The sequence below is a fragment of the Cicer arietinum genome, chromosome 3, assembly GCF_000331145.2.
Source record: "Cicer arietinum cultivar CDC Frontier isolate Library 1 chromosome 3, Cicar.CDCFrontier_v2.0, whole genome shotgun sequence".
NCBI lineage: Eukaryota > Viridiplantae > Streptophyta > Magnoliopsida > Fabales > Fabaceae > Cicer > Cicer arietinum.
Genome location: NC_021162.2, coordinates 68,261,481 through 68,275,685, shown reverse-complemented (window position 1 = coordinate 68,275,685; position 14,205 = coordinate 68,261,481). Strand labels below are relative to the sequence as shown.

General features: G+C 30.1%; 2 protein-coding genes across 4 annotated transcripts in view; one reads left to right on the top strand and one right to left on the bottom strand.

The window, feature by feature from the left end:
- The window catches only part of LOC101499031 (mediator of RNA polymerase II transcription subunit 33A-like), an 18,179-nt gene extending 12,837 nt beyond the window's left edge, over positions 1–5,342 (bottom strand). Inside the window, exons 1-7 of one of the 3 annotated variants that reach the window (XM_073365772.1) lie at positions 4,949–5,342; positions 4,720–4,830; positions 3,696–4,043; positions 3,251–3,570; positions 2,916–3,019; positions 2,247–2,607; positions 1,557–1,767 (exon numbers count right to left, since the gene is read on the bottom strand). In XM_073365772.1, coding sequence (XP_073221873.1) covers positions 1,557–1,767; positions 2,247–2,607; positions 2,916–3,019; positions 3,251–3,570; positions 3,696–4,043; positions 4,720–4,830; positions 4,949–5,247 — 1,754 coding nt within the window. In that variant the 5' untranslated portion in view covers positions 5,248–5,342. The remainder of the gene's footprint in view (positions 1–1,556; positions 1,768–2,246; positions 2,608–2,915; positions 3,020–3,250; positions 3,571–3,695; positions 4,044–4,719; positions 4,831–4,948) is intronic. The other 2 variants (XM_073365771.1, XM_004493592.4) reach the window with 2 other exon arrangements.
- Positions 5,343–10,235: 4,893 nt separating this feature from the next.
- On the top strand, positions 10,236–11,163 carry LOC101498708 (NADPH-dependent aldehyde reductase-like protein, chloroplastic). The gene has a single exon (XM_073366746.1). The coding sequence runs from the start codon at positions 10,270–10,272 to the stop codon at positions 11,035–11,037; it is 768 nt and encodes a 255-aa protein (XP_073222847.1). The 5' UTR covers positions 10,236–10,269; the 3' UTR covers positions 11,038–11,163.
- The last annotated feature ends 3,042 nt before the right edge of the window (positions 11,164–14,205 follow it).

Genomic DNA, 14,205 nt, shown 5'->3' with positions numbered 1-14,205 from the left:
TGTTGCGCAAAAGAAGACCGGTTTTGCGAAGACAAAGCGTCGTTTCGTGAAGCTCCGACCCGTTTATGATGTTTCGACCCGGTTGTAAAACCCATGCTTTGGCTCAGTTTTGCACCTTTTCACCTTCGTATTCTGCTCGTTTCCCATAGAGAAAAAGCATGCACATGAGGTTTTGAAGACAACAACTTGGGACTTGGTTTTTTTTCAATGATTAATTGCTTTTCAACTTTGGAATTTCTAATACTTAAGGTTACTTTTCTTAATTTTATGGTATAATTTTGTTTATTTTGTGGGATCATAAGATCCGCATTACGATTCCACGATCTACGTTTTTTCTATATCCCAAATATCTTAGGTAGGATCTAGAGTTTGACAACCTTGGTTAGATACTTTGGTCCCTCAAGTTATTTTTGTTATGTTTTAGTCCCTTACGTCATAAACATTTTGGTCCCTTAAATTTCAATGTTAGAAACTATTTAAAAGGACCAAAGTGTATAATTTTTGTTACTTAAGGGACCAAAGTGTTTAATATTTGTAACTTAAGGGACTAAAATGAAACAAAAATAACTCGAAGGACCAAAGTGTCTAGCGTTTGTAACTTAAGTGATCAAAATGAAACGAACAAAACTTAAGAGACCAAAGTAAAATTTAAAAATAAATTAAGGGATCAAAATGAAACCTAAAAATAAATTAAGGGATCAAAGTGAAATTTAAAAATAAATTAAGGGATCAAAGTGAAATTTAAAAATAAATTAAGGGACAAAAAAAACAATTTATCCTAAAAATCATTAAAAGAAATGGTGAGGAGGAGCATTGGGGCAATAGTAAGATCGCTGCTTTGTGGCCAAATGATTGTGCCTTCTAATAGCAGAAAACAGCATCCCTAGTTGATGCAAATAAGGCTGCATACATCTGATGAAAAACTAATTTTTGTTGGGACAATATCTAGTGATAAAACAGGAGGATAATAAAGAATGAAATTTGAAAGGGGTCTAGTCTTCAGATCTAAACATTTAGTTTAAGAGAAGAAACACTTTTAAGAAAACTACATATAATTTCCCTGTAACGGACTTAGAGAATGAAAATAACGATCCTAAACCACCAAAATAATTAAAGAAAAGTTACAAATAAAAATACCGAGATGCTTCCACTAAGGAAGTATGTGTGAGCAATATTTAGGTCAGTGGCATGAATGACAAAAACCAAGGCTTTCATGATTTGCTGGCAGAATAAAGAAATTCAAAGTCAAAGATTCAAAGGCAGATATTAACTTTATAGATAGAAGTAGCAGAAAAACAATTCAAGCTGAAAAGAGAACCATGAAGCAGGAGATGTAGTCAGCAATAAGACAACTAGAGGAGCTAATCTCCTAGGTCCCTGCCGGTTTGTCAGTGGTTAAAAAACAGCATTCAGAAAAGATTGAAAACCTATTTGAAAAAAATAAGAAAACCTTCCATCTATGATAGTTTCGTTAACCAATCACCCTCCCCAAATATTTCCCTTCTAAATCCATTTTTAAGAGACAACTGGCGGAGTACAGAGCATAGGAATGATACCTGGACGCAGGAGTTGCAGCTAAGACATCAACTAATCCAGGAGTTAGCTGTGATCCCTTCATCAATGAAGACCAGCCATCCATGTGTTTAGAAACGCTACAGGGAGTTTGATTGCTGCAGGCATTCACATAGCCAGGCCAAAAATAAGCTGACGTGTCAAGTAGATTTCTTGCAATACAAGCCTCAACAATTAGATGCCACAAGTTGCCAGCTGCAAGAAAAAAATACCGACAATGTCACTTGTACACCAAAGAGGCTTGAAATAAACATGAACAGACTTTTACAAGATAACCTCATAATACGAAAGCGGGTGACAAAAAGGCAAAAATTGCATTGTTTGGAGACAAAAATATGACTAAATTTCATAGTACCAAGATTAAAGGTGCTGCCAACAAAGCTATTTATTTTGTGGCTGAAATTGTGACAAAGAGTGAAGGAGAGTTAAAAAAAATAAGCAAATATTGACTGCCCTTCAGTCCCAAAATTTGTACACAGTCTATCATCCCCATCATATTTTCTCTTTTTCCATAGATCCCTTTTATTATTTGAACATTGATTCACTCCAATAGTTTATCCTAGCTCTGCCTCAGTTAGAAGATACCAATAAAATGGGTGCATATTAATTAGAAGTGCAAATTCTTTAACCAAAATGAAACAGATTAAGATTACCACAACAAAGAAATTACTCACAACAATTCATAGGCAAGTCATCCATGCTCAATGATTCTGAGGACCCACTACCCACAGGGTTTCCTGATACAAACATATTAGCCTTGGCAGCAGCTTGATTGGCTTCCGTGAGAACAGCTTGAGGCGGAGTAAGCAAATTCTCATAATCACCCAAGAACTGTAAGCTGGTAATCAATTCTCCACGACGCTTCCCCAGAGCCTGTTTATTTTTTCCTCGATTTGTAGGGCTACTATCAGCTTCTTCAATCAGTTCACTTTCTTCTTCTTCAATAATATTTGTGACCACATGGGTTGTAATGCTCAATAACATACACATACAAGTATCAAGCCGAGGTATAGGACGTTCATTTGGATCCCTTTCCTAAAATAACACAGGAAATAATATACATCATAATTGTTGTCATGTTAAGATTATGTCAAGTCCAATTGCATGGATTTTCCAGGGTCACTGGATTTCACATAAAGAATCAGTTGATCAATTAAATGTAAAACTATAAGTAGCTCCACAGACAAAGTAAAATTAAATGACATGCAACACGGTGTTTCCTTATTGATGCTTGACTATATATATTAGATCACCAGATCATACACAAGAATAAATCAATCGAGCAATTTTTCCAATAGAGAATTCATCAGCTCTCCCTTCCCTTTTATTGGAACAATACTTACCCTCTGAACCAACCGCAGTGCTGCAATCCATAAACCCAAAAATGTTTTGTGCCACATAGTGCCATTAACTGCATGTAAAATCTTTACCAAACCTGCAATAAGAACTTCAAACAAATAATATTGATTCGGAAAGAAAAAATAAAGACACAAAGATGATAAAAGAAAATAAAAAATATTTATTTCAAAGTATTCTGTACTACTCTCGCCCAAAAGATGTTGTATTTAATTAATTTTTATTGAGTTTTTCTTCTTGTGTTTAATTTGATTCTCTGCTTTGTGGAACATTCCCCAAAATTATGATTTGAAATAAAAAATCAATCATCATACAATCATACCAGTAATAATTTCAATAGCACTAAAAGCTGCTACTTGCCCTCCGTCCAAAGCATCTTCGAGTATAAGATCAATAGGAAGCCAAAGTGAAGACCAACTACTGCCATAATATTGACCAGCAAAATATATCTGAGAACCAGCAGATATGACTACATTAGACTCCAGCTTAGATGTTGTATTGCATTCATTAGACCCAAACCCATGGATATTTTCCATCAAAGATAAAAGGGTGTCTGCATTAATATGTTTCAAATTCTTCAAAATGGAAGAGTTTGATGCAAGCAGCTGCATTTGGTGATTGAAAGATCCCCAGTGTGATGGCCTACAAAAGATAGCTTTCTTCATTGAAGATTCCAAAATTTATATTGAGATTGGCTCAAATAAGTATTTAGACACTTTACATCTTTGATACAAAGTATATCAGAAATTCAGAATTAAAGTTCTTACATGTTTCGATGAACTAAGGAAAGAAGCCTCAATGTCATTTTATTTTGCAAAAATTCAACAATGATCTCAATAGCCATAGCTGTGTTTTCCCTCTGCAACCCCTCCTTCTGCTCAGTTTTCATTCCATTGATGCAGTCAGGCTCATCAATACTCATAGCATTTGACCTGCTTATCCATCTTGGCTTATTCTCTGGACCATGGTCTAATAACCCTTCATCATCCAAAGATGCTTCAAGTAACTGCCATAAAATTGAAAAGACAAATTCAACAAGAACAACTCCCGGTTCACACACCTTTCGGCTGTATACTTGAGAAAGCTGAAGAACATCATCAATTGATTCCATAATCCTGTGATACCATTGGATTAGTAGTATTTACAAATACAAAAGGAGCATTCCCCATCCCTCATAAAAGATAGAAAGAAAGAAACATTCAAACTAAAAAAATGGAGTAGCCACTTGAGCATGTTTAAGTTCACTTTTTGATAAAATGTTGCCTCAGATTTACAGTCTGTTTAGGTTGCTACAAGTATGAGATTTAATGACTAGCACCAAAGCAAGTGATTGTCAACAAGTAATAGTACGAATACATAGTAGCAAATAAAATGTAGTCGTTGCCGATAACACTGAAAACTTAAAAAAAAAAAAAACAAGCTAACTTTTGCCAACAATGCGCTAGATACATTGTTTTTAATATATATCTTTGAGATAATGCCTAAAATCCATGTTCATTACCTATAAACTAAGAAAACATACTCTTATGCAATGTATAAATCTCTAAAATCTTATCATAGTTATGAGGTGAATAGTTTGAGCCTTTTAGGAATAGACAGTGGTAGCATTTGGTAGCAAAATTATTCAGAATCATGAGAATTATTATAAACGAACTATATCAAAAACTTAAACTACTATGTAAATACACATGGTTCAATTTCAACCTTGTGCTGAAATTCAATATTTTATTCCGAAGAATGAATATATAGCACGTGAGTAATTTAATGTATCTAACACGAATTGAACCTTACTTTTGATAGTTCGGAGAATATATATGAGATTGAAGCATAAAGACATTTTGCTTGAGAAGTTCCATATACAATCTGTATGCTATAGGATGAAGTTCTCTGCTCGGAACAATCCTGCAATCATAATAAAAATAGTGTATTACAATGCAATTCAAAAAAACCTAATTCGAGTTTCGCACATAGTAAATTATAAAGAAGAAATCAAAAAAGGAAAAATGTAGAAGGACCTTACCTAGTGGAGAGAAGAGATATGAGAAGTAAAGGAGGAATAATGTTGAATGAAGCTGCAGAATGTAGAAGCTTCCAAGCGGTGGGAGAATGATTGTTCCAAAATAAATGAGAGACTAAACGGTGAGCGAGTTCGACGGAAGGGAAAGTGACGGCGGAGGAGAGAAGTGTGGAGGTGATTTCCGTCGACCATAGGTTGGGATCGGTGTTGTTCTCTATAGCTAAGTCGGTTTGGCGGAGAACTTTGAGCCATGGGATTTGTTCATCGGCGTCGATGGTTTGCGCGGGAACCGCCGTAGCCATCAAACAAGAATGAGAAAGAGAGGAAGGAATGTGTTCAGTTCAGACCCGAATGAAAATGCATGGGGGTATTGTATTACTCTATGTTATGGTCACCACTTCCTTCCGTCCAAAATAATTGTTAGCTTTTGAAAATTTCACATTAAAAAAATACGATAAAATAACAATTTTAGTAAACTATTCTTATAAATTATTAGTTGATTTTAGTTATCATAAAAAAATTGATAAATAATAAATTAAAAGTGATGTATATAATATTAATTAAATAATAGAATCGATAAAAAAAATTAAAAATAAATAAATAATAATTTTATCTTTTAAATACAACAATTATCATGATACAAAAAACATATAATGAAAAATTTAGTGCATGTTTTTAGATGCTTGTTAAATAATTTTTTCCTGATTGAGAAAATCATAATTCAAAATTTATATGTCATAATTTATATAATATTTTTTTTCATTGAAAATTTATTATATTTTATTTAGAGATTAATTTCTATTATGTTGTAAAACTGTTTTGTACATGTATCAAATCAAATTATATCTTATGATTGAATTCATTTGTAAAAAAATTACATTAAGTATAAGTAAATAAAATTCTTAGTCTTTTAAAAAGAAAATTATAAATATTTAATTCTCTTAGCAAATAAAATATTATCTTTTGTATTTAGTGTCCATAAATTCAATTCTGTTTTATGTTGTTGATAAATTCACTTTCTCTTTGTTTTTCCGCCTTCTTTCTCGTCCCGTTTATTTTCATTTATTTGGGGGAAGGGGGGTGTGTGGGAATGAATGAAATGGGCCTCGACCCATGAGTTTAATATTATATGACATGTCAACTGATCCAAGGAAAATCTTACTCCAGTCTTCTAAATTATACTCATATCTATGAATCTTACTGAAACTATCTATTTTATTTTATTTTTTTATAAATAAATTTGTTTTCTATTCCACCAAATTCAATTTGGATTTTAATTAAAAAAAATTTAAAATTTTTTTAACCACAAATACATTTCAAAAAATTCAAACTTATGTTTCGAAAAATTTTAAAAAATTATTTTTGAAACACATGTGTTTAAATGAAATCGAACTTTGTGTTTTAAAAAAATTTAATTTTGTGTTCCGAAAAACTTTAAGTTTTTTGAATAGATTTATACTCAAAAAAAAAGTATTTCAATTTTTCTAGATACGAATGTATTTCAGAAAATTTAAAATTGTATTTTTTTTTTAAAAAAAATGATAAAAAGTAACTTTTTTTTATTAATTAAGATAAAATTTATCAAAAAGTAAAGGTAAGAGTATAATTGAATAGATATAAGATAAATTTTTCTGATACAAATTCTTAGATAAATAAATTTACAAAAGAAACAACGTTAGTCTATGTTATTATTTTGTTTATTTTTCTTTCGCATTACTTTTATTCTTATCCATAAATATAAAAAAAAAATTAAAAAAAAAAATCAATCTACCGTTTTCCTTTATATATGAAAAAGAGAATCTAGTCATAAGGTAAATACGATTATTTTACCATATGTATTTGTAAACATTTGAGAAAGTTATTCAAATGTATAACAGATAAATATGCAAATATCTCAATAAAATGGAAACATATAATGAGTAATCTATGATGGAGTCAACTTGTTAATCAAACTATCTTAAAGTTGATGTATTAGGGCATTGAGCTGACAACACAAATGAATATGTGACCCTATTGCCCATGACTCAATATTTAAAAACTATTGAAGTAGTCTTTCATTTCCTATGCGATGAGTATTATAATGTAAGTAAAAATATGTCAAATGAAGTAAACGTATGTGGTTCAAATATTATCCCTAGACTAATATTGCTTGTATAAGGTGATCCTACTTCTGTCAAGTTCCCTAAAAGTTTATTGATGTTTTTAAATAAAAACAATTCTCAATTTATGTCTTAAATCATAAACGTTCTTTAATACGGAGTGATATTTTCATCTTGTTCCACAACAGCATGGTTATTAATTGAAAATAGATTATTTTGTGCTAAAAAAAACATGAAGAATCATGTTTTAATCTCAACATGCAATTCTCTTTATTTTTTAAATTTATTCTGTCTCTTTTTTTTAATACATTAAATGGATGGCTGAGATTAATATTTGACCTTCTTAAGTGTATGTCTCAAAATAAAAACAACATTCTTGACAAACCATCTAATTTTAAACTGTCTGTTTTTTACCCTCCTATTACATGTATGATCCTTTGTGAAACTCATTAATTGCTCATATTCGTTTGAAGTCATCTTACTACTCCTCATATAAAATGGACATTTTGGCTCAGACCTAATAATCATTCTTTTTTAAATACAAGTTTTTCTTATTCTCCATTGCAAAGTCTCTAATAGCATTCTTAAAGATCGCTTTTGTATTGAATTTCATGTTCAACTCAAACCTTACTTCATAACCATTTTCAGGTTGGTTAAATTTAGGAAATTTTCCAACATCATCTTCATCAACTTCACTTCCTGGTAGAGTATCCAAATCATCAGAATTTCCATCATTTTCTTCAAAATCAGTTGCAGAACAAGGCCATGGGTTTCCTCTTGGGTTTGCAAATCTTTCAGAAGAATTTTCATTTTTTACAACGTTAACAAATATCACAGTTGGCATTTCAGAAATCAAGTTCCAATCTTCACCCTCGTGAAACTCACTCATATCATCATCTGAAATAGAAACATAATTTTCATCTTCTTCAGTCACATAATCCTAACCTGGTCCTTGTCCAGCTTCACCATACACGGGTTCATATTATGCTTTAACTGGTTCATGGTGTTTAGCTTCAATTTGAACTACTTCAGCTTGAACTAATTCAATTTGAACATGTTCAGCTTAACCTTGGACTTTTTCAACTTCAACTAACTCTTGAATTGGACTTTCATCACTAATAATGAGATTGTCTATAGAGTGTTCCACAAAGACTTCAACATTGAACACTTTGACATCTTCGTGAATTTTACTACATCACCATCGTTGTTGAAAGGTCTAAGTCCACGATTAAACAAGTATTTGGGATGTTGGTATCACAAACATTTAATATTCATATATTCGAACTTTTGACCAATTCATTAATTTGTATGTGGGACATTAAGTCTACATCCCAAAACTAATTCATATCATTCACTTGGGCACCAACATTCATTTTCACTTGATGTTTTACAAAACAAATCATTGAATACACAACAACTCAATGAAACTATAATACAACAAACTATACATGAATCACAAAATAATACATTAAACTATGTGGACCACATTACTGAAAAGACATAACTACAAAATAAAAAATAAAGTTTAATAGTGTTAACACTAAAAAGACGGATTTTTTGAATACAAGAGTTTAATACTATTTACAATAAAACAAAATGAAAAATATGATTCTTTTGAATTCTAATACTACTAACACATAAAAAGACATATTGATCTCAATGTTAAAATATAGCCAAAAACAAATACATAAACCCTAAAGTAACATACATTGCACAAATTTTTTTTATCTTCTTTCGTCCGTGAAGATGGAGAGAATGCGAAATCACCTTTACTCGTCATTGGAAACATGAAATCAAAAACATAATTTGAATAAGAAACGATCTAGAAGAACACATGAATGAGAAATTGAAAGAAAAACAAAAGAAATAAGATAAATCGTCAAAAGGAGAAGAACAAGACAAAATATAATTAGGATTAGGGTTCAATTTGGGTTTGACTTCTTAAGTTCTCCATTTATGAACTCGCGTTCTTGAGTTCTCACGTGATTAGAGATTACAATAACAATGTTTTTATTTTGATTTTTATGTTTTTATAATTGAATGGTGTAATAAAATAAGAGGCGTGTTTTACAAATTTGGAATAATAATACAATCTAATTAATCTACATATAATCTTCTACACCATCTCGTTTTTTGACACATAATTAAAAAAATGACATTTTCATCAAATTTTGGACCAAGATTCTGTTTGGGGACCAAAATTAAAAACAAATAAAATAGAAAAACTATTTTTGTGATTCAACTAAAATAGAGGAACCAAAACTACAGTTAAATATATTTTTTCAATATAAGAAAATCTATTCTCTTATTTATTCTTATTCAATAATACGTTATTCATTCAATTCACTGATATAGTAACACGTCTTTAAATTGAATATATTTATAAAATATATTTAAACTAATAATTCATGTAAATTAAACTTATATTACTATGTTTTATATATATTTTGTCATGCTTAACCGTAATAATTAGTGAAAAATACAATTCAATAAAAAAAATCAAAATTGGAATGATCAAAAGTCATTCTCATCGAATTTTTAGCAAGCTTATATATATGGATACTTATTTTTTTAGCAATGAAATAAAAATAAAACAAAAAGATTTCTCATATTGAAATATAGAACGATCGACAACAATACAGTTGACATATTTAGATCGTTTAATTAAGATTAGATGATTTAAATTTTATTATTTTTAATTTTAAAATCCAAACCTAAAATATGAATCTCTTATTAAATAGATAGTTCAAATGTGATTAACTATGCGAGGAGTTTGATTATATTAAATCTCGATCTTCGCACTACTTCATTCATATACAAGTGTCAACATATATCATATACAATAACGATATGAATATATATCAATCATTTTCATACAAAGATCTAATTTTCTTTCTATTTCTTTCATCCTATCATATCATCATTATAGAAGACCTATCATGTGACTCTCTTTTATTTTACCGGGTGATTTGGTGTACATTGATATTATTTATATCATATATGTGTGCGGACAGATCGGAAAGTTTAAAAGAAAGATTTATCTAATTTATTTTCATACTAGTCTTCTTCTCACATCACATATATGATGACTAATGAGTATATGACATATGAGCTTACGTAATATTTTCACAAAAAATTGAATTGCAACATCTATTTTTTTATAAGTAATTGCAGCATCTATTTAATTGGGTAAGTGCATCACATTATGCTCACATAACATTACAAATGGCTACTCCACCGCTTCAAGACAGAGTCGCAATCGTCACCGGCTCTTCCCGCGGAATCGGACGAGAGATCGCTCTTCACTTGGCTTCACTCGGCGCCAGACTCGTCATCAACTACACTTCCAATTCCAACCACGCCGAATCAGTCGAAGCCGAAATCAACGCTAACCAAGCCATTCCACGAGCCATCACCGTCCGCGCCGATGTGTCAGATCCGGAGGGAGTGAAGTCTCTATTCGACTCCGCAGAAAAAGCCTTCAACTCGCCTGTTCATATCCTAGTCAACTCAGCCGGCGTCACCAACACCAACTTACCAACCATAGCGAACACAACCGTTGAAACCTTCGATCGCATCATGAACGTGAACGCAAGGGGATCGTTTCTGTGCGGGAAGGAAGCAGCGAACCGGTTAAAGCGCGGCGGAGGAGGGAGAATCATACTTCTGACGACTTCATTAGCAGCGGCGTTTAAGCCAGGTTACGGCGCGTACACAGCGTCGAAGGCGGCGGTGGAAGCGATGGTGAAGATTCTGGCTAAGGAGTTGAAGGGAACGGGAATTACGGCGAATTGCGTGGCGCCGGGACCTGTTGCGACGGAATTGTTCTTAGAAGGGAAAACGGAGGAGACGGTGAAGAGAATTGCTGAAGATAGTCCGTTTGGTAGAATTGGTGAGACGAAAGATATTTCCCCTGTTGTTGGGTTTTTGGCTAGTGATTCTGCTGAATGGGTTAATGGTCAAATTATTCGTGTCAACGGTGGTTTTGTTTAGTTAATCCATTTCAGAGTTTGAATTACTATATTATAGATTCAGTGCAATAACCGCTAATTATATGATTCATTCACACATCTGGGAGGACAAACATACTTAAATTAATACATGTATTTTTCATCTATATATACCAAAACATAGAATAATTTTTTTATTGCCACAATAATTTGGTAACTCTGTTTGGACAAGAAAATAAAAGAAAAATAATTAAAACATATTTTTATTTTGTAGTAAATTGTTGTTTCAAATCTTGTGTATATACAAGACTTCTCCTAAAACATATCATTACTACTTGTATCAAATTAAAACATATCATTATAACATGGGATCTCTTCCTATAATGTCATTTTTACTATAAAAAAAGAACAAATAAATCTACTTCATAAAAATATATTTTGTTTTATTATTTATAAAATTAAAATTAATAAAATTTTATATAAAATTATTATCGTCTCAATAAATATTACATCAATTAAATAAATATTCTAGTGTTTTTTCAATTTATTAACCTTCGATTGTCAATAATATTTGTGTTATAGAGTTAGGTATCCCTCTTCCGAATCGATTCATAGCATTAGTGATAGATTTTTTTAAAATTAGAAGTGGTCATAGTCACTCTAATTTTTTTCATTTTTTAATAAATAGATATACTAATTACAATATTTATGTAATATATACGTTATATAAGTAACATGTGAGATAAAATGTTGTTCATCTGGATTGGCGCAGAGGAACGAAAACCCTAAAACCGGTAATGTAAATTTCAGCTGAAGCTTAAAATAACACACTGCACCAACAATTCTATAACAATCACTTAGAAATTTCTAATATATAATAAGTATAAATGGTATTCCCAATAAAATTTGCTAATAAAATAGATGAAATCGCAATGAATAATTTATATTTACGATACGAGGTCTTCAGCATATAATTAAATAATGACAAATGTCGATATTATTAGATTCAACTTCTTATACGAATTTGAAATAAAACTTTACAATTATGTGAGTTAATTATAGTCGAATTTATCGTATCTTTTAAAATAAAATAAAATAATTTTTTTTATAGCATGTTTGCTTTATGAACCATTTACTGATGCTTGTTTTAAAATTCTACATAGTTAAATTGGCTTGAAAATAAATATGTTACTTTACAAATTTTCAATATGTTATTTAAGGCTTGATTAAGAATCTAAATTGTATCATCATTATGTTGTAAATAGTCACAAATTTCGTGTTTGGTTCTGTGAACTCCTCTTGTTTGTTTCGAGTCCTTCATTATTTTCCCTCACTGTTACAAGTTCTTTAAACTTTATTCCATGGCCACTTATTAAATTTGTGGGAGATAGAGTTGGTAGGGTTAGGCTTTAATACGTCTATATTATGAGTTTTTTAAGAATAATATGATAAATAATTGTATAATATTTCAATAATGTATTAAAAAAATTAATTGTAATTTTTAATCTCTCTATTATTATCAATTCACGAAATTAATCTATTTATTTTAAAAGTCGATAATTTTAGTCACTCTATCAGATTTTCAAACTAAAAAATAACGATTTAATTTATTTTAAATAACATAGATATAATTCCATGATATTAACCATCTAAATTAATCAATTATTTATATATCATTAATTAAATTATAAATATAAAAAAATGAAGTTGAAAGTTAAGTTTATACGGTATTTTATTATGATTTTATGTTTGTTAATCATTTTACATCATCGTATCACATGACACATTATTTAAAACATGTCACGTCGCCATTTTTTAATAAAAAAATTAGAAAGATGGATCAAAATTGTTAACTTTAAAAATAAGGAGATCAATTTTGTAAATCAGTAAAAATAAATAGACTAAAACTATAATTAAGTCAAAAAAATATTTCAATAACGCTTAATTCATTTTTTTAAAACATACATTAGGTTGTATCCTTCACTCACGTCTAAAATGGTTGAATGATTCTATTTCAACGAAAAGATTTCACAAAATACACTCACGTCTAAAATGGTTGAATGATTCTATTTCAACGAAAAGATTTCACAAAATACACTCCATAAATAAATTCATCAAAGTTTGAACTTTTTTTTTTTACTAAAATGAACAATATTTATTGACTCAAACTATATATCTGGATTTATAATGTTGACGATGATAATGTAATTAATTGAAATATGTAATTGATCAAAGTTAATCTGAATCAAAACGAACATTGCATTAAGACGAAAAAAAACGTCACAACAAAACGTGAAAATCAAAGAAAGTTGCATTAAGACCAGTGGCGGAGCTTGGTAGGGACAGGGGGTGGCCGCGGCCACCCAAAAAAAAATAAAAATTATAGGTTCAACCTCTCTTCCTCTCTTTCAGATTCAGATCCAGTCTCTCTTCCTCTCTTCCAGATCCAGTCTTCATCTATCTCTTTCCACAACAAGAAAACATGTATTTTGTGAGGGCTAAAAACCCTCACAAATGGAAAAAAACAGCCACAAATAAGGTGGTCACAAACCTTTGTGGCGGCCAAAACGGCCACAAAGTGTGAAATTTACGTTGTCCTTTGTGAGGGCAAAGACCGTCACAAACGCCTGCCTTTGTGAGGGCATAGGCCGCCACAAAAGACAAGCTGATTTTAAAAACTTAAGCCTTTGTGAGGGCCCAGGCCGCCACAAATGTTTCCCTTTGTGAGGGTTTAGGCCGACACAAAGGATGTTCCAGATTAAAAAATAAATATTTTGTGAGGGCTTAGGCCGCCAGAAAATATTAACTATATTAAAAAATTAATTTTTTAAATTATTATACTTTATTATAATATTATATATAATAAATTAATATGAATATAAATTTAAAATTAAAATTAAAATTAAAATTACAATATTATAATTAAATTAAAATTTAAATTAAATTTAAAATATAATATTTAAATTTAATATGTTATATATAATAAACTAATATCAATATAAATAAAAAATTTAAATTAAAAATATAATATTACAATTTAATTATCATTTAAATTAAATTTAAAATATAATATTTAAATTATAATTATAATTAAAGATTAATTGAAATTAAAATTAAATTAAAATTAAAATTAAATTTAAATAAAAATTAAATTTAAAAATTAAAATAACTATTATATATAAAAATATAATATTAATAATAATTAAAGTAA

Bases quoted from the DNA above. Each gene is read 5' to 3' on its own strand.
- LOC101498708 (XM_073366746.1), top strand. From the start codon at position 10,270: ATGGCTACTCCACCGCTTCAAGACAGAGTCGCAATCGTCACCGGCTCT.